We start from the raw sequence: 26979 nt of genomic DNA, 5'->3' as shown, positions 1-26979 counted from the left end.
AAAACATCTCTAAACAAAGTTCGATCGGCCATAATGATATCGAACCTCCGATGGGAGAGACAGGAAAAGAAGAAGAGTAAATACTATGTTTGTAGATTCAGTTCAATTTATTTATACAAAAAAATTTATTACACAGTAATTCAATCGACAAAATAAATAAATATAATAACAATATTCAACATGCATTCTTCAAGTCTTAATGATGGTATAATGGAGCATGGTGTTCAGCTGGAGCGGCCAAGAGCACTTTTCCTTGTCCGTAAGATGGAGCCGAATGTACAGGGTGTCCAGATTTTTCAACAACAGCATTGAAACCATTGTGGTCATCAGCGGTGTAGTGTACAGTACGAAGGGTACCGTCAGGTTCAGCTACGGTGTATGAACCTTTAACTACGTCACCATCACGGACCTCGTGTTGGGTTTTGTGGTCTCCAGTATGGCCGTCTTGAACGCCGTAGTTGAACTCGTATTTGGGGTGAGCCTAGAATAATAAATATAGTAGTATGAAAATATTTTTTTTTTAATTTAACTAAAAATGAAATAAGCAAATACAGTATGCTTACATAATAGTCTACATCATGGTGTGCGGAGTGACCATGGGCTAATAAAGGAGCAGCATATCCATGGGCAGCAGCTACTGGAGCAGTATAAGCATGACTTAAAACAGGAGCAGCATATCCATGTCCATGTTCTGGTCCACCAAGATTTGATGAAGCATATGAGGTAGCATGACCATGACTATAGTCCAAAACTCCAGCTTGGGCTGCAGCCGCTATGGCTAGCACTGACAAAATCTAAAATAAATCAAAGTATGATATTTACATAGTCTGTAACATAAAAATTAGTTTTAATTTAGACATCAATATTTTTTATTATTTAATCAAGTTTTACATTTTGTATGATTTAAGTAGAACTTACATTTTGTAAGCTTAGTAAAGATTATTTTACTGTGTACTACATGTCATGAAAAAATGAATATAAGTGTAAAATATCAAAAGCTGATAATGGGGTGCATTCCTAGAAAGAAAAATATGATATAGGAGATATATAGAAAACATTGATGAAGAAACATATTGCGGGGTTCAATTATTGGCAATAATACATCTTAGTTTAGGTCATACCAGTACCACACACAAGTTTTTAATAACAAAAGAACCCGAACCGAATTGTGAGCAATGTAAGCCAAGCCGCACACCAAAGAAACATGAAACGAAAAACATGAAACATGAAACGAAAAACATGTTTCATGAAACGAAAACACTGCTAAACAAATCTCAAAGTCCGCCTACCAATGAAACGAGTGTGATTCATGCTCATGACACATTTTTATTTTCGGAGAGTTTCATAAATGGCCGGACATATATTTGTTTAGCAGTGGTTTATTTCCATGAAACGTAATTTACGTTTCATGTTTCTTTGATGTGCGGCCTGCCTAACGTTAAACCCTCAGTGAAACATAAAATTGTATACTGTCCAGTTTTCTCCACAACAAGAAGAATTTACAGTATCCCAATAAACTTAGAGAAAGTACTCGGTGACAATTGTTCATTCACAAATATGTTCAACTTAAAAGCTATTAATTTTAAGCTCTCCCTAAGCCAAGCCGCACACCAAAGAAACATGAAACGAAAAACATGAAACATGAAACGAAAAACATGTTTCATGAAACTAAAACACTGCTAAACAAATCTCAAAGTCCGCCTACCAATGAAACGAGTGTGATTCATGCTCATGACACATTTTTATTTTCGGAGAGTTTAATAAATAGCCGGACGTATATTTGTTTAGCAGTGGTTTATTTCCATGAAACGTAATTTACGTTTCATGTTTCTTTGATGTGCGGTCGGGCTTAGGGTTGATCCGAATTTCTAATTAAAAAAAGCATATGGCACGAACTAAGTAAGTAAAATAATTTATTAATATAAGAAGCCAGAATTAATAGAACTATCATTATCAATGAAATAAAATTTATGTGGCACAATTTAAAATTTTCTTGTTGTGGTATTTGACGAAACATTTGTTTCGGTATAACTAGGACTTACTTTTGAATACATATTGTTGATTCAATGACTAAGAATTAACTGAATAAAAATAAGTTGGCTACGCCTTTTATATGAAACAATATAAAGGCAAAACATTCTTAAGTTGAAAGAATCACGGTCAAATTATGAAAGAAGCCTACTAACTAGTCCACTTACTATTATTATTTTGGTGGCGACGTTAAAAACTCCTTTTCTAATGCCTAATTGGTTTTGATAAATTATTTGCACGAAAAGAGTTATAATTACAATTAGTAATGATGGTTTATCAGTGACTATTTAAGTATTATCTTAAAATATTTACCAAATGTAGATTAAGCATTAGAATATCTTAATTTTACATTAGCTTAAATATGTATATTAATAGTGCATAAGTTTTTTTGTGCGAATTTGATGACCTTGGCCTAGCTAATTAGCCAGACATTTTGTTATTTTAAAAACAAACAAATTTTTGTTTTCAACCAACTCTAAATATATAATAAATCAACATACTACAATTATTATCTAAATAATACACTGTTGGTTGTAAATATTTATTTTTTTTTTGTATTTTTTTTTATTTGGTTAGGTATACATATTTTTAATTTGTTTTTTATTATTATTTTTTAATATTATTTTTTATTAATTATTTTTTACCACGCTAAGTCATAAACCCGATTCAACATCTCGGAGGTTTACAGCTTCTTAGTTTTTTTCTCTTTTTTTTTGCTTTTTTTTTCTTTTTTTTTTCTCTTTTTTTTTTTCTTTTTTCTTATTTTTTTCTTTTTTCAATTCTAATATACAATAATTACTTAAATCTACAGGGTTTAAAAGAAATAACAACAAAACAAACATGTTTGTTTTGTTTTAACAATATTACTTAAATACAGGGTTAATTTTATTGCTACAATTTATATTTACAATTTTTGATATGTTGGTAAATTGCTTTTAATATATTACTCAGTAGCCATGGCAGGAGAAGCACGTTCAAATAACACTGCCGATATCAGTAGTAATATAGTTTGCAGAAAATGTAAATCTAAAGTTGTTTCACCGGTAAAGTGTATAATATATGTGATAGCTGTTATCATCCCAGTTGTGCCAAAAAACTGGAGTTACAAATTTTTGACAAAGTTTTTACTAAATGTTGTGAAAAAACCGAAGATAAAGCAAACGGCGACTGTGATGACAAATTTTTCGATGCCTTCGAAAACTTAGCTGCGTCGACAGAAAATAAGGTAGATATACACATCTTTAAATATATTATCAAACAAAAATGTCTCTTAATATCAGAACTAAAGGAAAAAATATTCCTATTAAATACACAAATTGACTCATTGAAACAATTAGAAACAAAACAAGTTCCGGAAAAAACCTACTATTCTTTATTTAAAAAATCTAAACACAAAGCTGATAACAACAAACAAGTCTTCAATTCACCAGAGTCAACAATAGGCCAGGAGAAATATAAGGAAAACAATTCAATTAGCGCTAAAGATGTCAGCGAAGCCATAAACCGAGCGCAAAATATAATACCTGCATCTAGTCGAACCGAAAAGACTGGAGATGCCAACATGCAAATAAGCAGTAACATTCCTAGGGATTGGCAGAAAGTGACTTACAAAAAAAGAATACCCAGAAAAAACTTATTAGTGGGTAACTATTCTGAAAATTCTAATGTAGAAGGAGTGGATCAAACAGTTGCTTTACACGTATTTAATCTGAAACCGCAAACATCTGCAGAAGACCTTCAATCATTTTTATCAAAAAACCTGCCAGAAGCCAGCTGCTCAGCTCTTCCATCTCGTCGTCCTGCTATATATTCTTCTTTCAAAGTGGAAATTTTGAAAGCAAACTACAATAAGGCGTTGGATGCCTCGATTTGGCCAAACAAAGCCTGTATACGAAATTTTTTTCAATTGAGGAAAAAAAAAGAGCAAATCGAGTAGAAGTATCTATCGACAATGAAACAAAGCATACGGCAATTTTTAAAATAAATACAGTTAAATACAGCGTCCATTAGAAACAAACTTGAAAGGTTGGAAATTCTGCTTGACCAAGAAAATCCCATTGTCGTCAGTATTGCGGAGCACTGGTGTAAGCAGGATGAAATATCTCTAATGGTAACTCCGGGTTACGATCTTGTAACCAGTTATTGTCGACCTATCCATGAGCATGGCGGATCGGTTTTGTATGTGAAATGTGGGTATGAATATCAGATCATCAATGTGTGCCAGTTGGCTGTGGAGATGCATTATGAGTGCAGTGCGGTAAAAATAATGTTTTGTGAAAGAAAAGTTGCAGTCATCAGTATCTACAGGCCTCCCAGTGGAGACTTTTATTTGTTTTTGAAGCAGTTTTCCTATACGATTGAACTCTGTAATAGGTATGTTGACGACATTTTTATATGTGGTGACTTAAACATTGATTATTTAGAAAATAGTTTATTTAAAATTCTTTTTTAACGATGTTCTAATGAGCTACAATCTTAGCATAACCTCTATGGTTCCCACAAGGGTAGCGACAAATTGTTTGAACCAAACTTCTATCAGTAAGATTGATTATATTATAACCAATACAGCTAATATACTTCAATGCAATTCTAATGTTTTTGAAGCGCATTTAAGTGACCATAGAGCAATTAGTTTGGAATTTGTAGTAGACATTAATAGTAGCTGTATTAAATCCAATGACCAGCCTAATTATAAATATTTTAGAGACTTGTCTGACAACAACCTTAAACAAATTTCTTCTGTGCTATCTGTAACTGACTTTGACGATATTTATTTAGCCGATAATGTTGATAAATCCTTTGAAAATTTTATAAGTAGTTTAATATAATATGTGTTAGATTATTGCTGTCCAGTAAAACGGTATAATATGAGTAAGCAAACTTGCAATAAAAAATGGATTACTCCGGAAGTTAAGCAGTCTAGTTCCTTTAAAAAATGCTTACTGGCTTAATAAAGAACTAAAAGATGCCAATTCTCTTGAAAAATATTAAAAAATTAAGAAAGACCACGCGGAACTATTACAAAAATCTAAATTAAAATTCCATGATCAATTGATAAATAATTCAAGTAATAAAAATAAAACTGTATGGAATCTTGTTAACAAGGAAACTGGCAGGAAGTCTATCCAAAGAAACATAGCATTAAATATAGATGGTGAAAGTTGTATTGATTCTAAGCAGTTGTCTGAAGTTTTTTGTGATTATTTTGCTACAGTAACCGAAGAGAAACTGTCAAATCATTTTGGGAATTCTCGATCTAATAGTTGCACATCTTCTACTATTCTTAAAAACAGTTTTTTCTTTAGACCTGTTGTTGGTAATGAGTAATGAGGTAATGAATGTGACCAATAATTTAAAAAATAAAAAAAGCACTGGACTTGATTCTATCTCGATAAGAGTATTAAAGGCTATGTCATCTGATATAATAAACCACATTGCACATTTGATAAATTTATCAATAGGTAAAGGAGTCTTTCCAAGTATTCTAAAAAAAGCAATCGTTATTCGTATTTACAAAAAAGACGATCCGGAAGACATTTCAAATTATAGACCTATTTCCTTATTGTGTGTACTTTCCAAAGTATTTGAGAGAATTGTGTATAACCGTATGTCTGAGTTTTTGGGTAGATTTAAAATTGTAAGTGATTGTCAACATGGCTTCCGTACCGGTAGATCCACTCAGTCTGCTGCCTGCAGATTTTGTGAAAGGGTCTACAGATCTTTGGATGCAGGTTAATATGTGGCAGGTCTCTTTTTTGATCTAACCCGTGCCTTTGATTGTCTTGATAGCCGTTTTGTTAGCAATAAACTGTATAATATTGGTTTTAGAGGTATATTTTTAGATTGGCTAATCAATTATCTATCACATAGGATAATTTGTGTTAAAATCAATGAAGCTATTTCGGAGGAACGTTTTATTAATCTGGGAGTTCCACAGGGCTCTGTATTAGGACCCCTAATTTTTTTGTTGTTTATTAACGATGCATCTAACCAGTTTGATGCTTTGGACCTGACGTTATTTGCAGATGATACTTCTCTTGTAGTCTCAGCACAGACCTATGAGAAATTGGCATCTACTTGCAATAGTTTTTTAGCTCGATTTAATGACTGGTGTCGATCTAATAACCTAATTTTAAATGTAGACAAAACAAAAGTAATATATTTTAATAACTTAAATTCTGTAAATCCTGTACTACACCTAAGTTTTAACAATGTACTACTGGATTCCTCAAATCATACAAAAATTTTAGGTATCCAACTCGACTCAAAATTAAAATGGTCAGTTCACATAGACATGCTCAGTAAGTCCCTTAATAAGTCGTACTATGCATTATCCCGTATTAAAAATATTATGCCCATCTCTGCGCTGTTAAAGGTATAGGTACTATAGCCTTGTTTATAGTAGACTTTTTTACAACATAGTTTTATGGGGGAATGCAGTCAACAGTGACAGAATATTTATAACACAAAAACGTATAATACGAAAAATGTTTGGAATTAGACCTCTTGAGACCTGTAAGCCCATATTTATTAAGAATAATATTTTAAGTTTTCCATGTATTTATATCTTCAGAATGTTACTATATGCTGTTGATAATAGTCATACGTATGACAGAAATTCTAGTTTCCACAATTATTCGACGCGAGGTGGCGACTTGCTGAGTGTACCTGGTCATAGATCGAGTAAATTTGAAATGTCACTAAAGTATATGAGCATTAGATTGTTTACCGTTTTACCAAAAAAATATAGAACAATGAATAAATATTTCTTTAAGAAATCCATTAAAAGCTTATTGCTTATCAAATGTTATTATACTGTGGAAGATTTTGTTTAGGACAGAAATATAACCTAAATGTTATTAATTCTATGTACCTTCAAATGTTTATAAAATTTATAAATGTATCAATTTTATTGTTTGGTTGTTTGTAAAACTAATGACATGTCCTATACATTGTATGCCTTAAAGGACGAATAAATATTATTATTATCCAGATTTAGCCATACGGTTCACACTCCCTCTAAGGGGAAAATTGACTCATCCCAGATACCTACGGTATCAAAAGGATTGAGCTCTGGTGGGACTCTTTCCGTGTTATCGAGCCCTAGGTGACTTGGTATGCAGGTGTATCTCCCAAAAATTTTCGTACACATCTGGCCGTTGCGAGTAGTACAGCTTTCTGCATGGTCTTGTAAAGATGTTCATTTAGACCCAGCCTTTTTATGCTTTCGAGGAGGTTTTGCGGAATGACTCCAGTAGTAGACATAACAATAGGTATCGTCTGGGTACTTTGCATTCTCCATTGCCTTCGTATTTGAATTTCTAGATCTCTGTACTTGGCGATCTTTTCAGTGAATTTACTACGTAGATTATTGTTGTTAGGTATCGCCACATCAATTAGTGTTGTTTGTCTTGTTAATTTATTAACTAGTACGAGATCTGGTCTATTATGTGCCACTGTTTGGTCTGTGAGCACAGTGCGGTCCCAGTATAGCTTGTAGTTGCCATCCTCAAGCATACTCTCAGGGACGTATTGATAATACGGGAGATGGTCCGTTTGGAGAAGTCCCAGCTTGATAGCTATCTCTTGATGAAGGATTTTTCCCACTGCGTCATGCCGTTCCTTGTATTCAGTTGCAGCAAATGCCTGGCAGCCCCCTGTAAGATGTTGGATGGTTTCTTGGGCTTGACATCCATATCGGCATCTGTCGTTTTGAACCTGAGGGTCTTTGATGATATATTTCAGGTAATTTCTGGTTGGTATAACCTGATCCTGAATGGCCAGTAATGAACCCTCCGTTTCAGGGAACATCTTTCCTGATGTCAACCAGTAGTTCGACGCTATATTGTCGACATAATCTTGACTGACCTCATTGGGATGTCGCCCGTGCAAAGGTTTACCCATCCAGGCGCGCACTTTTTCGTCCTTAGTAAGGTGGTTTATGCGCAGTTCTGCTTCCCTCAGTTTGATCGGTGTTGTGTCATCTACTGCGCAGATAGCGCGATGTAGAGTAGATGTCTCAGCCTGCATCTGAAAATAAGTTCTTAAATTAGCAATTTGTATATCTAATTGCTCACCTATATCCATAAGTCCTCTTCCTCCTAAATACCGAGGTAATGTCGTTCGTTCTACTGCACTTTTAGGGTGGTGTTTTTGTGCCTTTGTGAGGTGTGTTCGTACTTTTCGCTGAAGATTTTCTATATCCGTTTTTGTCCACTTAACAATACCAAATGAATAGCTAAGCGCGGAACAAGCGTAGGTGTTTAGTGCCTTAAACAAATTTTTACTGTTAAGGTGTGAACGAAGCAGCTGTTTTACCCTTCTTATAAACTCAGTAGTTATCTCAGTTTTCATTTGCTTATGGTCAATTTTCCGCACCTGCTTTACTCCAAGATATTTGTACATATCGTTGTCGCCCATGGCCTCGATGTTCTGGCCATTTTGCATATCGAATCCACCGAGCTGTACCTTTCCTCTGACTATATTCAAAACACGGCACTTGTCTAGACCGAACTGCATACTAATATCATTAGAAAATGTTTCTACAGTTTTTAGCATCTCTTCTAGGTGTTCTCGAGTGGAAGCCATTAATTTCAAATCATCCATATACAACAGATGATTGAGCTTCGCTACCACAGTATTATTGCTTTTAATGCTAAAACCTGAGTCAGTGGAGTTTAATAGCTGGGAAAGGGGGTTCAAAGCTAAACAGAACCACAATGGACTCAACGAGTCTCCTTGAAATAATCCCCGGTTGATTGCGATATTTTCGGTTTCGATATTGTTTTCACCAGGTATTTGGAGGTGAATTTTAGTCTTCCAATCTCTCATTATATGCCTTAAAAAGGTCACTATGTTATCATCTACTTTGTATATTTTCAATATATCTATTAGCCATTCATGCGGTACTGAATCAAAGGCCTTTTTATAGTCAATAAAAGCAGCAAAAAGGTTCCTTTTTTTAGTGTATGCCTGGTTAGAAATGACTGAGTCGATGATAAGTTGTTCTTTGCAACCTATGGAACCCTTAGCGCATCCTTTCTGTTGAGGCTCTATGATATTGTTTAGAGCACAATGTTGGTAGATACGCCGGGTTACACAGGATGTGACCAATTTATACAAAGTTGGAAGACAAGTAATTGGGCGGTACTTGGATGGATCTTGGGTGCTATTTTGATCCTTGGGTATTAAATAAGTAGTTCCCTGAGTTAGAAATGATGGTAATTCCTGCGGATTAGAAATAACATGATTAATTAATGTTGATAAGCACTCATGAATACTCCAAAACTTTTTAAGCCAGAAGTTCTGAACTCCGTCTGGTCCAGGAGATTTCCAGTTATGAAGCTCTTTGATGACATTTGAGACTTCTTCAGTCGTGAATGGTTCGTAGTTAGCAGTGACGTAGTGGTGACAGTTGTGCGTCGTATCTTCTATCCAGCCAGCATTGTTGTTAAAAGCAGCTGGTGTGGAAAGTTGATTTCCCCAAAACTCATGAATTTCTTCTTGGCTTGGGTAAGACTTGTCGACACTTTCTACGGTGGAATTGAGTTTTCGGTAGAACGCCTTCTCAGAGTTCTCAAAAAGTGCATTGTCAGATTTTCGGTTGTTACTAACTTTATACCTTCTTAATCGTCCTGAATAGACGGAGAGTCTTTGTTTTAATGTATCCAGACACTGTTGGGCTGTGTTATTTTCTGGATCATATCTCGAGTGTCTTGCAGTGCTCCGCATTATTTCTTCAGCTCTTTTAATGACTTTTCTACTTGTTACACCTCTTATATATTCCGTGACTTGCCCAATATCCCTACGCAGTAATTCAATTTTTCCGAGAAGTCTTTTTTCCCAGGGTGCAATTCTGTTACCAGTCCTTTCGTTATTAGTACCCCCGTCGTGTTCTGATCTTAACGCCCATTACATTGGCAATTGCTGTAGCTGCACAGTAGATTAGCATATGCAGATACTCCAATGTGTGGGCTTCTACGACATAATTGGGTAGGACTTCAGTATTCACAATTTGTAACAGGGCACCTAGTTTCTTACAAGAGTTTATTCGTGGTAGCGGTGGTCTGCTAAGTGGATTTGTTCCATTAAACTCTTGTACGGCACGAGCCATTTCGTTTTCTAGGCTATCGCGCAACTCGTTGTTTTCCTGCTGTGTATTGTCAGGTTGAGTTTCTGGTATGGGAATCTCAGGAATCTGCTCATCAAGGATTTCATTAGGGACTTGATCTAAAACTAGCTCTTGGTTATAATCTCCCGTTCGACTTCGCTTTTGATCGTATTGCGTCTAGTCTCTGGGATAAGGTTGTTTCTTACGATTACCCGGTATTGATCTGATACTCTTTGCTCCGATACTTGAATATCTGGGTACTCCCTGCAAAATTCGGCATACATCTGTTGTCTGTAGCCGATCGTTTCTTGACCGAGGTTTGTCACCTTATAATAGAAGCGCAAGATGCTTTCGTTAATGGACACAGTCCATTTCATGCGCTGCCTCGGTCGTCCCGCTTGAGTGAGCGCCGGCTGATGTTCCGGCGCAGCACCTTCAGCGAGTGGAGCTCTTGCTGTTGTTTGGCTCGCTTGTGGTTGTTGTTCTTGTTGTTGGGCTGTAGCTGTTTGTGTGACAGGGGCCCGCCTCCTCAACACCCTGCCACCGACGTCCCGCATGCTGTCACGTCCAGCGTCGGCTCCAGACGTGCCCTGGCGATCCCCAGGCAGCGGCCCTAAACATAAACTATTTGTCTCCATTCTAATGGGTGTGCATTTTATACCTACTGCCAGGTGTCAGTTTTTGTTCCACGGCAAGTATTCCTGCTACTCTCTGGGTATTGGCGCTACGAATACCCAGAAAGCATCCCCCATTCGCAGGGGGCCGCGCCTGATAGAAGAACTGACATAAAACTCCCACAGCTTTAGCCATACGGCTCACACTCCCTCTAAGGGGAAAATTGACTCATCCCAGATACCTACGGTATCAAAAGGATTGAGCTCTGGTGGGACTCTTTCCGTGTTATCGAGCCCTAGGTGACTTGGAATGCAGGTGTATCTCCCAGAAATTTTCGTACGCATCTGGCCGTCGCGAGTAGTACAGCTTTCTGCATGGTCTTATAAAGATGTTCATTCAGACCCAGCTTTTTTATGCTTTCGAGGAGGGTCTTCGGAATCACTCCAGTAGTAGAAATAATAATCGGTATCGTCTGGGTACTTTGCATTCTCCATTGCCTTCGTATTTGAATTTCTAGATCTCTGTATTTGGCGATCTTTTCAGTAAATTTACTACGTAGATTATTGTTGTTAGGTATCGCCACATCAATTAGTGTTGTTTGTCTTGTTAATTTATTAACTAGTACGAGATCTGGTCTATTATGTGCCACTGTTTGGTCTGTGAGCACAGTGCGGTCCCAGTATAGCTTGTAGTTGCCATCCTCAAGCATACTCTCAGGGACGTATTGATAATACGGGAGATGGTCTGTTTGGAGAAGTCCCAGCTTGATAGCTATCTCTTGATGAAGGATTTTTGCTACTGCATCATGCCGTTCCTTGTATTCAGTTGCAGCAAATGCCTGGCAGCCCCCTGTAAGATGTTGGATGGTTTCTTGGGCTTGACATCCATATCGGCATCTGTCGTTTTGAACCTGAGGGTCTTTGATGATATATTTCAGGTAATTTCTGGTTGGTATAACCTGATCCTGAATGGCCAGTAATGAACCCTCCGTTTCAGGGAACATCTTTCCTGATGTCAACCAGTAGTTCGACGCTATATTGTCGACATAGTCTTGGCTGACCTCATTGGGATGTCGCCCGTGCAGAGGTTTACCCATCCAGGCGCGCACTTTTTCGTCCTTGGTAAGGTGGTTTATGCGCATTTCTGGTTCCCTCAGTTTGATCGGTGTTGTGTCATCTACTGCGCAGATAGCGCGATGTAGAGTAGATGTCTCAGCCTGCATCTGAAAATAAGTTCTTAAATTAGCAATTTGTTTATCTAATTGCTCACCTATATCCATAAGTCCTCTTCCTCCTAGATTCCGTGGTAATGTTGTTCTTTCTACTGCACTCTTAGGATGGTGTTTTTGTGCCTTTGTAAGGTGTGTTCGCACTTTTCGCTGAAGAGCTTCTATATCTGTTTTTGTCCACTTAACAATACCAAATGAGTAGCTAAGCGCGGAACATGCGTAGGTGTTTAGTGCCTTAAACAAATTTCTACTGTTAAGGTGTGAGCGAAGCAGCTGTTTTACCCTTCGTATAAACTCAGTAGTTATCTCTGTTTTCATTTGTTTATGGTCAATTTTCCGCGCTTGCTTTACTCCAAGATATTTGTACATATCGTTTTCACCCATGGCCTCGATGTTCTGGCCATTTTGCATATCGAATCCTCCGGGCTGTACTTTTCCTCTGACTATATTTAAAATACGGCACTTGTCTAGTCCGAAGTACATACTAATATCATTAGAAAAAGTTTCTACAGTTTTTAGCATCTCGTCGAGTTGGTTTCGAGTGGAAGCCATTAATTTCAAATCATCCATGTACAATAAATGATTAAGCTTCGCCACCACATTGTTGTTATTTTTGATGCTAAAACCTGCATCTGTGGAGTTCAATAGCTGAGATAGTGGGTTCATAGCTAGACAGAACCACAGAGGACTCAACGAATCTCCTTGAAACAGGCCCCGGCTGATTGCGATATTTTCAGTTTCGATGTTACTTTCACCAGGTATTTGAAGGTGAATTCTAGTTTTCCACTCTGTCATTATATGTTGTAAAAAGGTCACTATATTATCATTGACTTTATATATTTTCAATATATCTATAAGCCATTCATGCGGCACTGAATCAAAGGCCTTCTTGTAATCAATAAAAGCAGTAAATAGGTTCCTCTTTTTGGAATATGCTTGATTATAAATGACTGAGTCGATGATAAGTTGTTCTTTGCAGCCCATGGAACCCTTAGCGCATCCTTTCTGTTGAGGCTCTATGATATTGTTCAGCGCACAGTGTTGGTAGATACGCCGGGCTACACAGGATGTGACCAATTTATACAAAGTTGGAAGACAAGTAATTGGGCGGTATTTTGCTGGATCTTGGGTGTTATTTTGATCCTTCGGTATTAAATAAGTGGTTCCCTGAGTTAGGAATGATGGTATATCCTGCGGATTAGAAATAACATAATTAATTAGTGTTGATAAGCATTCATGAGCACTCCAAAACTTCTTGAGCCAAAAGTTTTGAACTCCGTCTGGTCCAGGAGATTTCCAGTTATGAAGCTCTTTGATGATATTTGAGACTTCTTCAGTGGTGAAGGGTTCGTAGAGAGTAGTAGTGTAGTGTTGGCAGTTCTGTGCCGTATCTTCGATCCATCCAGCATTGTTGTTTAGAGCAGCTGGTGTGGAAAGTTGATTTCCCCAAAACTCATGAATTTCTTCTTGGCTTGGATAAGACTTATCGAGATTTTCTACGGTGGAATTGAGTTTTCGATAGAACGCCTTCTCAGCAGTCTCAAAAAGGGCATTGTCGGATTTTCGGTTGTTACTCACTTTGTACCTTCTTAGTCGTCCTGAATAAACTGAGAGTCTTTGTTTTAACGTATCCAGGCACTGTTGGGCTGTGTTGTTTTCTGGATCGTATCTTGAGTGTCTTGCAGTATTCCGTATTATTTCTTCAGCTCTCCTGATGACTCTTGTACTTCTTACACCTCGTATATATTCTGTGACTCGACCAATATCCCTACGCAGCAATTCAATCTTTCCGAGCAGTCTTTTTTCCCAGGGTGCAATTCTGCTACCAGTCCTTCCGTTATTAGAACCCCGTCGTGTTCTGATCTTAATGCCCATTACATTAGCAATTGCTGTTGCTGCACAGTAGATTAGCATGTGCAGATACTCTAATGTGTGGGCTTCTACGACATAATTGGGTAGGACTTCAGTGTTCACAATTTGTAACAGCACACCTAGTCTCTTACAAGAGTTTATTCGTGGTAGCGGTGGTCTGCTAAGTTATTAATAACTCCCACATAATAACTCCCACATAATAACTCCCACATAATAACTCCCACATAATAACTCCCACAGCTTATTATTATCCAGATTTAGCCATACGGCTCACACTCCCTCTAAGGGGAAAATTGACTCATCCCAGATACCTACGGTATCAAAAGGATTGAGCTCTGGTGGGACTCTTTCCGTGTTATCGAGCCCTAGGTGACTTGGTATGCAGGTGTATCTCCCAAAAATTTTCGTACACATCTGGTCGTTGCGAGTAGTACAGCTTTCTGCATGGTCTTGTAAAGATGTTCATTTAGACCCAGCCTTTTTATGCTTTCGAGGAGGTTCTTCGGAATGACTCCAGTAGTAGATATAACAATAGGTATCGTCTGGGTACTTTGCATTCTCCATTGCCTTCGTATTTGAATTTCTAGATCTCTGTACTTGGCGATCTTTTCAATGAATTTACTACGTAGATTATTGTTGTTAGGTATCGCCACATCAATTAGTGTTGTTTGTCTTGTTAATTTATTAACTAGTACGAGATCTGGTCTATTATGTGCCACTGTTTGATCTGTGAGCACAGTGCGGTCCCAGTATAGCTTGTAGTTGCCATCCTCAAGCATACTCTCAGGGACGTATTGATAATACGGGAGATGGTCCGTTTGGAGAAGTCCCAGCTTGATAGCTATCTCTTGATGAAGGATTTTTCCCACTGCGTCATGCCGTTCCTTGTATTCAGTTGCAGCAAATGCCTGGCAGCCCCCTGTAAGATGTTGGATGGTTTCTTGGGCTTGACATCCATATCGGCATCTGTCGTTTTGAACCTGAGGGTCTTTGATGATATATTTCAGGTAGTTTCTGGTTGGTATAACCTGATCCTGAATGGCCAGTAATGAACCCTCCGTTTCAGGGAACATCTTTCCTGATGTCAACCAGTAGTTCGACGCTATATTGTCGACATAATCTTGGCTGACCTCATTGGGATGTCGCCCGTGCAAAGGTTTACCCATCCAGGCGCGCACTTTTTCGTCCTTAGTAAGGTGGTTTATGCGCAGTTCTGCTTCCCTCAGTTTGATCGGTGTTGTGTCATCTACTGCGCAGATAGCGCGATGTAGAGTAGATGTCTCAGCTTGCATCTGAAAATAAGTTCTTAAATTAGCAATTTGTTTATCTAATTGCTCACCTATATCCATAAGTCCTCTTCCTCCTAAATACCGGGGTAATGTCGTTCGTTCTACTGCACTTTTAGGGTGGTGTTTTTGTGCCTTTGTGAGGTGTGTTCGTACTTTTCGCTGAAGATTTTCTATATCCGGTTTTGTCCACTTAACAATACCAAATGAATAGCTAAGCGCGGAACAAGCGTAGGTGTTTAGTGCCTTAAACAAATTTTTACTGTTAAGCTGTGAACGAAGCAGCTGTTTTACCCTTCTTATAAACTCAGTAGTTATCTCAGTTTTCATTATTATTATTATTATTATTATTAATATCTTCAGAAAAAAACAAATTGTTTAGGTAGACGGGAAGTGGAATTTTTAATTAATTAAGATTATGATAAAATTTGTTTATATTTACAGATTGATGGGAGCATTCGAGGGGAATATAATATTATAGTAGATCACCTTCTTTTCCACACTCGCAGTAGGTGACTCTGTGAGACCCAAACTGTACATAATATATGAAGGGAGGTAAGAACGTGATTGCATCTCAATCTATTTATAACTATTATAAAATGGCGATTTGATACAGAATGAAACCATCCTTTTATGAGAATTTCAGGCTGCATTTGTTTGTAATTACTTCCAGTTCTCGTTTTTCGATAATACGTCTGCCAGTTTTCTTTTTGATGTTTACTAATAACATCAATATCCGAAATTTTAAGACCCACATTTATTTCTCTAATGCAGTGTGGTAGATGAACCAGTTTTTACGGTACCTATCCGTTCCAGATGTTGGCGATCAGCATGTCTAATATGGTCATATCGTTTCATAGCTATACGAGTAGCTATCATATATGAATCGTTTATTTCAGAAAGGGGTCAAGTCACAAAAACCTGCTTTTGAGAAAAACAAAAAAAAGCGTGTTTACATTCAACCTTAATTTTATTTATATAAAATAAAAATTCTCACTAATAACCTGTAGTGTTTGTCAAAAAGTATTGTATTTTTCAAAAATTTATCTTGTTAATTTGTTTAAGAAAAAAATAAATAATTTTTTGCACTTGACCCCTTTCTGAAATAAAGTTGGTGGTTACACAATTTTTAAGCAAGGAGTCATGCGTTGCATGGCCCCTTTCTGCACTAAACGCTAATTTCCCTGCGCTGCCAAGGCAACACCTATGGCAGCAATTGATTCCTTTCTGCAACAAAAGCTGTATTTACGTTTAAATTAAAAAAATCCACCAAAAACTCATTTTGTCAAAATTAGTCATTTGACCCCTTTCTGAAATAAACGATTCATATGTAATAAAATTGGGCTTATACTCCAGGGAAATAAGGCAAAAATATACCATGTTCGGGACACTTGAGCAGCCAGGTTGCAAATGGGTTTTTGGGTACTATATACCTAATACATTATACATACAAAAATGTCCGTCACAGTTCGGACGAGAAATTTAGTTATTAACAAATAAGTGTCAAAAATGGCAGTTTTTTCGTTTAAATCGCTACGGGTAAAAATAGAGCAATTAAATATCTTATTTATACTGTTATTCTTTTAGTAAATGAGCCAAGGTTTAAAATGTCAGTTTTTGAATTTCGGTTCGATCATTTGTTGCTTCAGAAATTGCAAAATAAAACTAAAATTTCGAAAATAAAAAATTGCTATAACTTTTGTGAAAATGGCCTTAAGACTTTCATATTGCAAGAAAAGTTGAGACAAACAGTCCATATAATGAACAAAAAATTTTAAGACGATTCGTTAATTAGTTTAAATTTTATTCAATTTGTTTATCCCAATGAGCTTTTTTTCGCAATATTATTGTTCAGAAAATAGTAACGTAAGAGCAATTCTGTGAAAACCACATGAAAGAAGAAAAGTCATGATTTCAAAGTATTTTAAAAAAATCATTAAAAAGTCATTTTTATCATTCCGAAAACATTTTAATAAAGTAGGGTCATTTTTAGTTCATAAACAATTTGAATAACTTTGTTAATATTGACTCTAGATTAAAACTACTTTGGGATTTGCAAAGCTGGTATTTTTGTACGAATTTTCAAAGAAACATTTTTTGCCTAGGTTAATTACAGTCAAAGTTAGTCACTTTTTTTAATTGACAGCTACTTTGTTTATAACAATTAAGCAACCCAACTAGCGCCATTTCGAAGTTAAAGGTATATAGTTTATGTGTAAAAGTTTGAATAAACTTTAAACTTCAACAGAGTTGTTAATAAAGCTTTAAAAATAACGTTCTAACGAAATCGATTTGTGGTCGGTGGAAATGAATTATTAAAATCCGTGTACTCAAAAAATGAAACTGATTCTTCAAACATATGCTGCGATTAATATCTCCAGAGCTTTTTGATGGATTTTGGCCATAACTTTTTTAAATTGTATGTACTCGTAGTCTTGTAGAGTACGTTATGTACGTAAATCCCCACCTAACATTTCAAAATGTTAGGGGGAGTTCCCCCTATCATTCAGGGATATGAAAAATAGATTACGACCGATTCTAAGACCTACCGAATATAGATATATAATTTCATAAAAATCGGTCAAGCGGTCTCGGAGGAGTATGACAACTAACACTGTGACAGGAGAATTTTATAGATATAAATATATAGCTGGGTATTAACAAATAGAGGTTAGTGATGGAAAAGTGTAAATTAAGGGTTGTATGTATTTTTTAATCCTACATCATATAAAATTAAGATAAACAATTTTGTCCAAAAAAATAAGAAAAGGTCAGGGGCAACCCCCCTTATAACTTATGGGTATGAAAAATAGATTAAAACCTATTCTCAGTCCCATAGGATACACTTGTAAAATTTCATAAAAATCGGCCAAGCCGTTTCGGAGTAGTATGGTAACTAACACTGTTACAGGAGAATTTTATGTATATTGAATTAACTGTGAATTAAAAAATTAAAGTGGCTAACTTTAAGCGTAATTAACATAGGCGAAAAGTTTTTTTTTGAAAATTTGTGTAAAAATACCAGCTTTTGAAATTCCAAGGTAAATTTACTATACAGTCAATATTAACAAAGCTATTCAAATTGTTTTCAAGCCAAAAATGACTACTTTAGTAAAATGTTTTCGTAGTGACAAAAATTACTTTTGAATGATTTTCTTCAATAATTTGAAAACAAGACTATTGTTCTTTCATGTGGCTTTTACAGAATTTCTATATAATTATTATTTTCTGAACAATAACATTACAAAAAAAAGTTCTTTGGGATAAACAAATTGAATAAAATTTAAACTAATGGACGAATCGTCTTATAATTTTTTGCGCAGTATATGGACTCTCTGAATCAACTTTTTGTTAAATATAAAAGTCGTAAGGTCACTTTGGCGAAAGTTAGAGCAAATTTTTTATTTTCGAAATTTTAGTTTTATTTTGCAATTTTCGAAGCAACAAATGATCGGACCAAAATTAAAAAACTGCCGTGTTAAACATTGGCTCATCTACTAAAAGAAGAACATTATAAATAAGATATGTATTTATACTATTTTTACCTGTAGCGATTTAAACGGAAACACTGCCATTTTTGACCCTTATTTGTTAATAACTAAAATTCTCGTCCGAACTGTGACGGGCCTTTTTGTATGTATAATGTATTAGGTATATAGTACCCAAAAAACCCATTTGCAACCTTGCAAGTGTCCCGACAGAAACCTTATTTCCCTGGAGTATTAATATGCAGCCTTGTCTGACGGTTTTAGTTATATTGAAACTTTCAGTTCGTTCTCCATTTACTCTCACTCTGGCATAATTGTTATTCCATAGGCTTTAAAGAGAACTATCAAATCTTGTGGAACTCCCTTCTTCTTCTTTGTGCGCCGTGCTTGTTTTCAAGCGTTGGATATCATCGTATGAACAAGCTGATGAAATGTTTCTCGGTCGGCAGCTACATATATGAAACAATTCCTCGACCGTTCAACTTGTCCATTGTCTAATGTTACGCAGCCAGGACAGTTGTTTAATAGAAACCCAGCGTTTTCCTTCTATTTTGCATTTTACCCTTAGTGATCAACCACATATCGCTTACTCCGGTTGATCATTCGTGGGACTCCCATTTCAGACAAAATCTGCCACAATTTAGTCCAGTTGACTAGGCAGAAGGCTTACTATAATCTATTGATAATATATTAAGTATGAAAGTATGATGGGTATGTGGCGATATTGAATTTTCGGTTTTTTCTATAATCTGTCGTACGTTTAAAATTTGTTCCCTATTGCCCCGCAATGAGAAAAAATCTGCTTGTATATCCGCAATTTCAGAAAGGAAAAGGGATTTATACTCTATAATTATTTCTAAACTTATGTTGCAACACTGCGTAATGTGCGTAACGTGCCTCTCGCTCTTTAAAGAGCTTCCACGTAAACACCAAACCCGTACTTACTCTTAAGGAAATTTCACCCCAAAACATCACAGAGCCTCCATTAAACGATCTCGTCTCTTTTATGTTGCGCTGTACATACTGCTCACTTGGCCGACAAATAACTCTTAAGGTGCCGATTAGAATTGTTAACATTATGTGTCTTTCTGTTTTAAAGGTTCGTTAACTGTTATTTTTTATGCAATGATACAATAGGTGCTATACAGGGTGTTTCATTGGGAAACGGAAAAACTTTAATGGTCAATACTGCCGTGCTAAGCCCAAAGGCGGGAACTGATTTTTTATCGAAAATGAGATTTTTGTATTTTTAGATAGAATAGGGTATTTAGTATATATTTATAAAGTCTTTGGAGTTGTAGAAGCATTATATTTTAAATAAAATTGCAATTTTGTTAGCGGTATCTACACTTTTCAGTTTGGCGACAAATGTTAAATACTATGGCGTTTTGACGGTATCTGCTACAGTTGCCGTCCATATACCTTAGCATATTGCACTTACCGCTAATCTACTTTCAAGAATGCTACGCCTACATTTAGAAACCGCCAAATCGCCGTTATTATTACAAAGTAAATTCGGCCTAACTTTACAAGGTTGAATTATTGTGTTAGTTAAAAGAGTTGTGTTAGTAAAACAAATAATTAGCGAGGATGGTAAGTAATTTTCGAGATTATTATATCTATTGAAATGTATTTTCATTTTTGTTTATAGTATTTCAAGAATTAACCAAATTATGTTGTCCTAAACAATATGAATCTGCGCCAAGTGGATGATTTATGGATCTTGAATTAGGTGGTAAGAGATTTTCATATTTAAAAAATATGTCCTTTTTTTTAATTGGGTTTTAAAAACTTAATAATATATCCACACGCTGTCCACAAACATTTTTAGAAAAAGAGACTTAAAATAGGTATTTTGTTTTTTTAGAAAATCTTAATCTAGATCTTTACTTAATCTTTTGAGAAGCCTTTACCTAAGTTTTATACAAAAATACTGGTTTTATTCCTTTATAAATTTTCTAAGAATGCGTCAGTACTTGGATAATGATACAAAAATTTGTTTGCATATTTTAAAAATCTTATATATCCCATAATTAGGTATTTTTCGGTCTAAAAGACAATGTCATCATATTTTAATCATAACAAGTATAATATAACTACATAGTTTGTACAATACAACTAATAAAATGTTAAAATTTGCCCTAATTACTGTAAGTAATGGTATTTTCCCGAATATAATATTGTGAAATACCCAATAATATAACAATGCATAATAATATTAGGGTAGGTGTCGGTCATCATAAAAATCTTAAAACTCTATAATAACGTATAACTCAGGCCTGTCGTAAAATAGCAAACCTTTGTCGCTAAGAAACAAAATAAAAATAGCTGAGAAAGTCAAAAGTATGGTTTACATTTACAATCTCATTCACAGTTGAAGAATTCTTTAAAACGCTTAACATCACCAGATGTTTAAACATCTATACCGATCTGAACGGTTTCTGTTTTTTCGTAGAATAAGTACAGTCGTACAGTTCTGCCCAAATTATTAGACGCACTATAAAAGAATTTATAAAAAATGTTAATTATGAGGTAATACCATTGTAATACTAAATAGGTTTTGTATATGTACCAGACACAAGGTATGTTGTTTGGTTGTGTATTAAATTGTCTATATTGAATCACAAATAGAACATTAATATTAATGAACCAATATGTATTTATTGACTCTTGAAAGAAAACAGATATAACTACAACTAAACATTGTCAATTTGTTGTTGTCATATTGTGGCTCAACAAAATAATAACATTTAATACTACTTTAATTCTTTCAATTTAATAAACTGTAATACACAGAAAAGCTTTTTATTTCATATCAATCACAACTGTAAACCACATACCGCTAATAGGCTTAGTTTTATAGTAAGTTTTGATAAAACGTTTTAGCGGTATCTACCTCTTTTTATATAAAACTTTGTTTTAAAATATAATTAATGGTTCCCTTAATAAACTGGGGCATATATCCATGCATAAAAACTATTAGCTAGTTCATAAATCCCTAACGGGCCAAAATTTTAGCACTCAATTTTAAAATCGATTTTGCCACCATTTTGTCAAATGTTAGTTACCGCCTTTGGGCCTAGCACGGCAGAATAGAGGTCACCGAGCCGGTTCTAGATATAGTACAATTTTTGCCCTACCAACTTTTATAACCGAGCTACAGGGTGTTTTATCGATTTTGCCCATTTCTTTCCTAAGCCATAACTTTAGAACCACCCTGTATATTTTTTTGATACTTGGTACACATATGTCTCATTTAAAACCCAAACGACTGACATACTAACCATAAGAAAAATCCAGGTCCGGATTAACAAAAAATTATAAAGTAATTGTGACCTTAAAAAACACCCTGTATATTGAAATTTTGAAAATCTGTTTGCATATTTGAAAAGGGCGCAAAAAAGTAAGTTTAATGGTTCGCTTCAATTTTTCGGCCAGACAATTTTATGACTTTAATTTTGAAATTATATTGAATTTTTTAAGAACTTTGACATTAAAAAGCAGATATTATTAACTTTTACTTATACATTATTAAAGTTAATGAATAAATACTAATTTTACAAATAATCAATACTTATTTACCACATTGGAACGACCCAATTACTAATGACAAGAAAAATCCAGGTCCGGATTAAGAAAAAAATAGAAAGTAATTTTGACCTTGAAACAACACCCTGTATATTGAAATTTTGAAAATTTGTTTGTGTATTTTAAAAGAGCATAAAAACTGCGTTGAAAGGTACATGTCAAATTTTTGCGCAGATAATTTAATTAGGGCAATTTTGAAATCATATTGATTAATTCTGTCAAGGTCACAAGAAGCTACCAGAAAAATGAGAAACAATCCCAATGTACTTACAAAATCGATTCGAAATATTTTAAAACGAGCAAGGAAATGCATCGAGCAAAATGGTGGACATTTGAGCAACTGTTATAGTTCAAATATTTTTAATTTATGTTAAATTGTTGAATTGTAACGAATTTTTGTTTTATTAGATATAGCAGTTTTTTAATTCTTTACTAAATCATTACAATATCCCAATTCTCGCAATTCTCGCAATTATAATTTTTAATGATGTGTATATAGCTCCAAATTTAGAGAATCTATGAAGCCAGCGTAGTAAATAAGTATTAAGTATTTTTAAAATAAGTATTGATTCATTAACATTAAATTATTATTAAAAGTTAAAAATACCTGGTTTTTAATCTCAGAGTTCTTTAAAATTTCAATATAATTTCAAAATTGATGTAATTAAATCAACGGCGAAAAATTTAAAATAAGCTTTTAATCACAGTTTTTCATGCTCTTTTAAAATGCCTCTGCAGTAGATACTCGTTAAATATTTTTATGAATTAGATCTACTACAATGTCATGTAGGACCAAAATGATTTTAATAGATATGTTAGGTATAAACATCCGACAATGAATAGGGCTGAATTTTGAATAGCTAATAGGAACAGCTAATGACAGAGAAACCGTTGCAATTGTAGTAGCTGATTTGCACTGAAGAGAAGGCAATGTAAGCAGAAAAATGTTTATCTTACTATTACTATTTTCGATAGCTCGATACTAACTGATTTGGCGCATTGTAAGAGACCGTCTTTCTCATTCCTCCGGTTGGTACAGATTGGAGTTATATGTGACATACTGCACACTGCCATTAGTCCGTGTGGTGAGACCGCTCCCGTCCGGAAAAATTTCTGATTCGGTTTCTTTGTGGATGCCTATTCAAAAATATCCCCTTTAAACAAATTTGAAGGGTGCCGGGCGGAATTTTTGGGCAGAAATTGTTTAAACAAATTTTTTTAAACAAATACAAAAGATCACGTTTTTTACTATGGGACATATATTTTTAAATTTTGTGGGTCATTCTAAACAAGAAAGTTATCTTGTAAATTTTCTCAGAAATTGATAGTTTTCGAGTTATAGGCGATTTAAAATCTGAATAATGTGAAAATACGCATTTTCGAGGCCTAAAAACTTATATTTAAATTAGTATTTTTGAGGTTGCCAGATCCTTAAATTGAAGTTTAAATATTCATTTTCAAGATTCTGAAAATTGATTGCGTCTATCCTTAATTTAAACCGTTGTTTTTTAATTGTTAAATTATGCATGTCCGTCCGACATTCTAAATAAAATAAGTTTCTTGACATTTTGCTCAAAAGTTAACAGTTTTAAAGTTATAAGCGATTTACAATCCAAAAATGCGTTTTTTGGCATTTTTCGGATTTTAAATCGCTTACAACTTTTAAAACTATTAACTTTTGAGAAAAAAATGTCAAGAAACTTATTTTATGTAGAATATCCCAAAGATTCTAGAAAAAATATTTTTCGGAGGAAAATAGGAAATTTTTTGAAATAGAGACCGTCGCACCGGCAAAAAAATCGGATAAACACGCATATTTAACAATTAAAAAACAACGGTATAAATTAAGGATAGACGCGACCACTCTTTAGAATCTTGAAGCGGAATGTTTAATCTTCAATTTAAGTATCTGGCAACCTTAAAAATAGTAACTTAAATATGGGTTTTTAAGCCTCGAAAATGCGTATTTTCGCATTTTTCAGATTTTAAATCGCCTATAACTCGAAAACTATCAATTTTTGAGAAAATTTACAAGATACTTTTCTTGTTTAGAATGACCAAACAAATTTAAAAATATATGTTCCATAGCAAAAAAAATTCCGCCCGGCACCCTTCAGATTTGTAGGGGACATTTTTGAATAGGAATCCACAAAGAAACCGAATCAGGAATTTTTTCAGACGGGAGCGATCTCACCACATGGACTACATAAAATATTTTTATTTTGTATTCTAGTTTATATCTATAATAGGTCTTATGTCGGCTGAATAAAGAGCGAAATGACCACATTACATAAAATGTTACATGGACTACATAAAATATTTTTATTTTGTATTCTAGTTTATATCTATAATAGGTCTTATGTCGGCTGAATAAAGAACAGTATATTATGTATTAAGTTTCTTGTAAAGTAAGCTGTAAGCTGTAAGCCTTTTTTGAGGTTGAACAATAGTATATTACTTTATGAGGCGGAGAAGCATGACTTTTCTTGACGCGCCCGATATTACGCGCCGAACGAAGTGAGGCGCGTAATAGAGGGCAAGTCAAGAAAAGTCGCTTCTTTGCCGAATAAAGTATACTATTTTTTCTTCAAACGTAGCAAAATCTAGAATGCCTCAAACGACAGGGGGGCTGGAAATCAAGCACGGTTGCCGAAGGATATATAGAGGATTCAATAAGAAATAAGAACGATAATGCTCAAAAAATTTTAAACCCTCATGATTCGCCAACATCGGGAATGATTGCTGAAAGTTGTGCTCGACCATCAGTATCATCAACAATTACCAATGCGTATCAAGAGTCGGGAACATTTTTCCACGGTTTCAATTTTGAAAATGCCTCATTAACTTTTAATATTACTATAAATAAAAATGATGTTTAATTGTTGTTAATGACATTTGTATTGTTGCTTTGTGACATGTTTCATATTGTTGCCATGACAACATTTTTCCCTCCGCCGTAAAGAAATGGGAAAAAAAACTGCTGCTGGCGGAGACATCAAACTTTGACAGGATCAAGTTAGATAAGTAATGTCATCATTATTTGACGTCTGAAGAAAAAATAAGTTATCTGACAAATTTTGAGATTTGGCAGTGACAGTGACAGTATGTAAGTAATAATTATGAGGTTTCTTAGCATAAACAGAATAAAATTATAATGCTCAACTAGCTACAACTTATTTATAATTCATGCTTATTACTAATAGATTATGTTTGTTATTGTACCTTGTACAAAAAGTAAATATTTAGTCAAAGTTATCACCATAGCCAATTTACTTCAAAAGAGATCAAGAAGTAGACATATTCGGTGGGCCCGACATGTAGCCCAGTAAATGAACGGGAAATTCGGCGATACCGTGTAATTTTCAGGGGCAACTCCGAATTGCATGAAAATTTGGATTTAGGTTCGACTTACCCTCCACTTCAATGTTGAAATTGTGCCGTTGGTTGCTTTTACTTGGGGGGTGACAGTCACCCCTTCTCGCGGGTGAAAAAACATACATTCAAGATAAGACCGGAAATGGATAAATTGACTGATTTTAAGCAACTTTTGTTTCATAGAGTTTTTTACTTAAGTCAATACTTCTCGAGTTATTTGCCATTGAAAATGTTGATTTTTCAACAAAAAAACTACGTTTTCAGACGGTTTTTCGCGAATAACTCAAAAAGTAAATATTTTATCGAAAAAAATATCCTTAGCAAAAGTGTAGCTTATAAAAAACCCAAAAAACTGGTGTATCAGTAAAATTTATCAATCAAATAAAAACAAAGTTGTAGCTCTTGAAAAATACGTTCTTATTCGGCTAATTCTAAATCGAATATTTCAAGGTGAAATAACCGAAAAATTAAGCACTTTTCAGGAAAAACCCATTTAAACTTTTTTAAAGTGTTTATAAAAAGCTTTGTTTTAATTGTTAACAAAAGTTTTAGCATTAAAAATAAGCGAGTTACGCTCAAAATAAAGTTGGCGCTCTTTTTTTTTGTAAAAAATCATGAAAATCTCGCCTTGTTTAGCTCCCCAAATGAAATTAATCGCTACCGCTTTACAAACAATTTACTTAGCTATCTATTTTTCATATGATCTGTCAGTCTGTCAGTTATTTTTGAAAGGGTTATAATTGAGAAAGCTTTGAATGTGTCACTAATCACGAGTGTATCCAAATTTTGAACAGCCATATCTTTACCAATTTTTGTCTTACGGAGAAACAAAATGAAACTAGCATATTTATAATAGCAAAACCTTTACTCTTTAAGATTTTTCTTATTACTAATACTTTTTAAGTTATTTTGAAAAAATGAAATTTTTCAAAAAATTTTAGAAAATTTTTTTACTATAAAACCAAATGTTTTCAAAAATAAGAACTTCAAACCAATCAAACTTACAGATCATATAAACAATACACTTACAGTTAAAATAAATGGTAAATCCAAACGATTAATTTCATTTAGGGTGCTAAATAGAGGGAGGTTTTCACGATTTTTTTTACCAAAAAAAAAGGATCCAAATTTTTTTCAGTGTAACCCGTTTATTTTTGATGCTGTAAACTTTTGTAAAAAACAAAAAATAAGCTTTTTTCGATACTTTAAAAATGTTAATAAGATTTTCCCAAAAAACGCTTCTTTCTTCGGTGATTTCGCGTTGAATTATTCGATTTGATTAGACGAATAAGAACGTATTTTTCATGAGCTACAACTTTGCTTCTACTCAATTTGTAGACTTTACTGGTACCCTATTTTTTTCGTTTTTTTATAGTTACACTTTTG

General features: G+C 34.6%; 1 protein-coding gene across 1 annotated transcript in view; it reads right to left on the bottom strand.

Annotated features, from left to right (window-relative positions):
* Window positions 1-81: 81 nt before the first annotated feature.
* Window positions 82-26979, bottom strand: part of LOC114335206 (cuticle protein 19.8-like) — a 28579-nt gene continuing 1681 nt past the window's right edge. Inside the window, exons 4-5 of the mRNA XM_050658979.1 lie at window positions 564-794; window positions 82-481 (exon numbers count right to left, since the gene is read on the bottom strand). Coding sequence (XP_050514936.1) covers window positions 197-481; window positions 564-794 — 516 coding nt within the window. The 3' untranslated portion in view covers window positions 82-196. The remainder of the gene's footprint in view (window positions 482-563; window positions 795-26979) is intronic.

Source organism: Diabrotica virgifera, chromosome 8, assembly GCF_917563875.1.
Source record: "Diabrotica virgifera virgifera chromosome 8, PGI_DIABVI_V3a".
Lineage (NCBI taxonomy): Eukaryota > Metazoa > Arthropoda > Insecta > Coleoptera > Chrysomelidae > Diabrotica > Diabrotica virgifera.
Note: the sequence above shows the minus strand (reverse complement) of the source record. Positions and strands in the feature narration are given on the sequence as shown.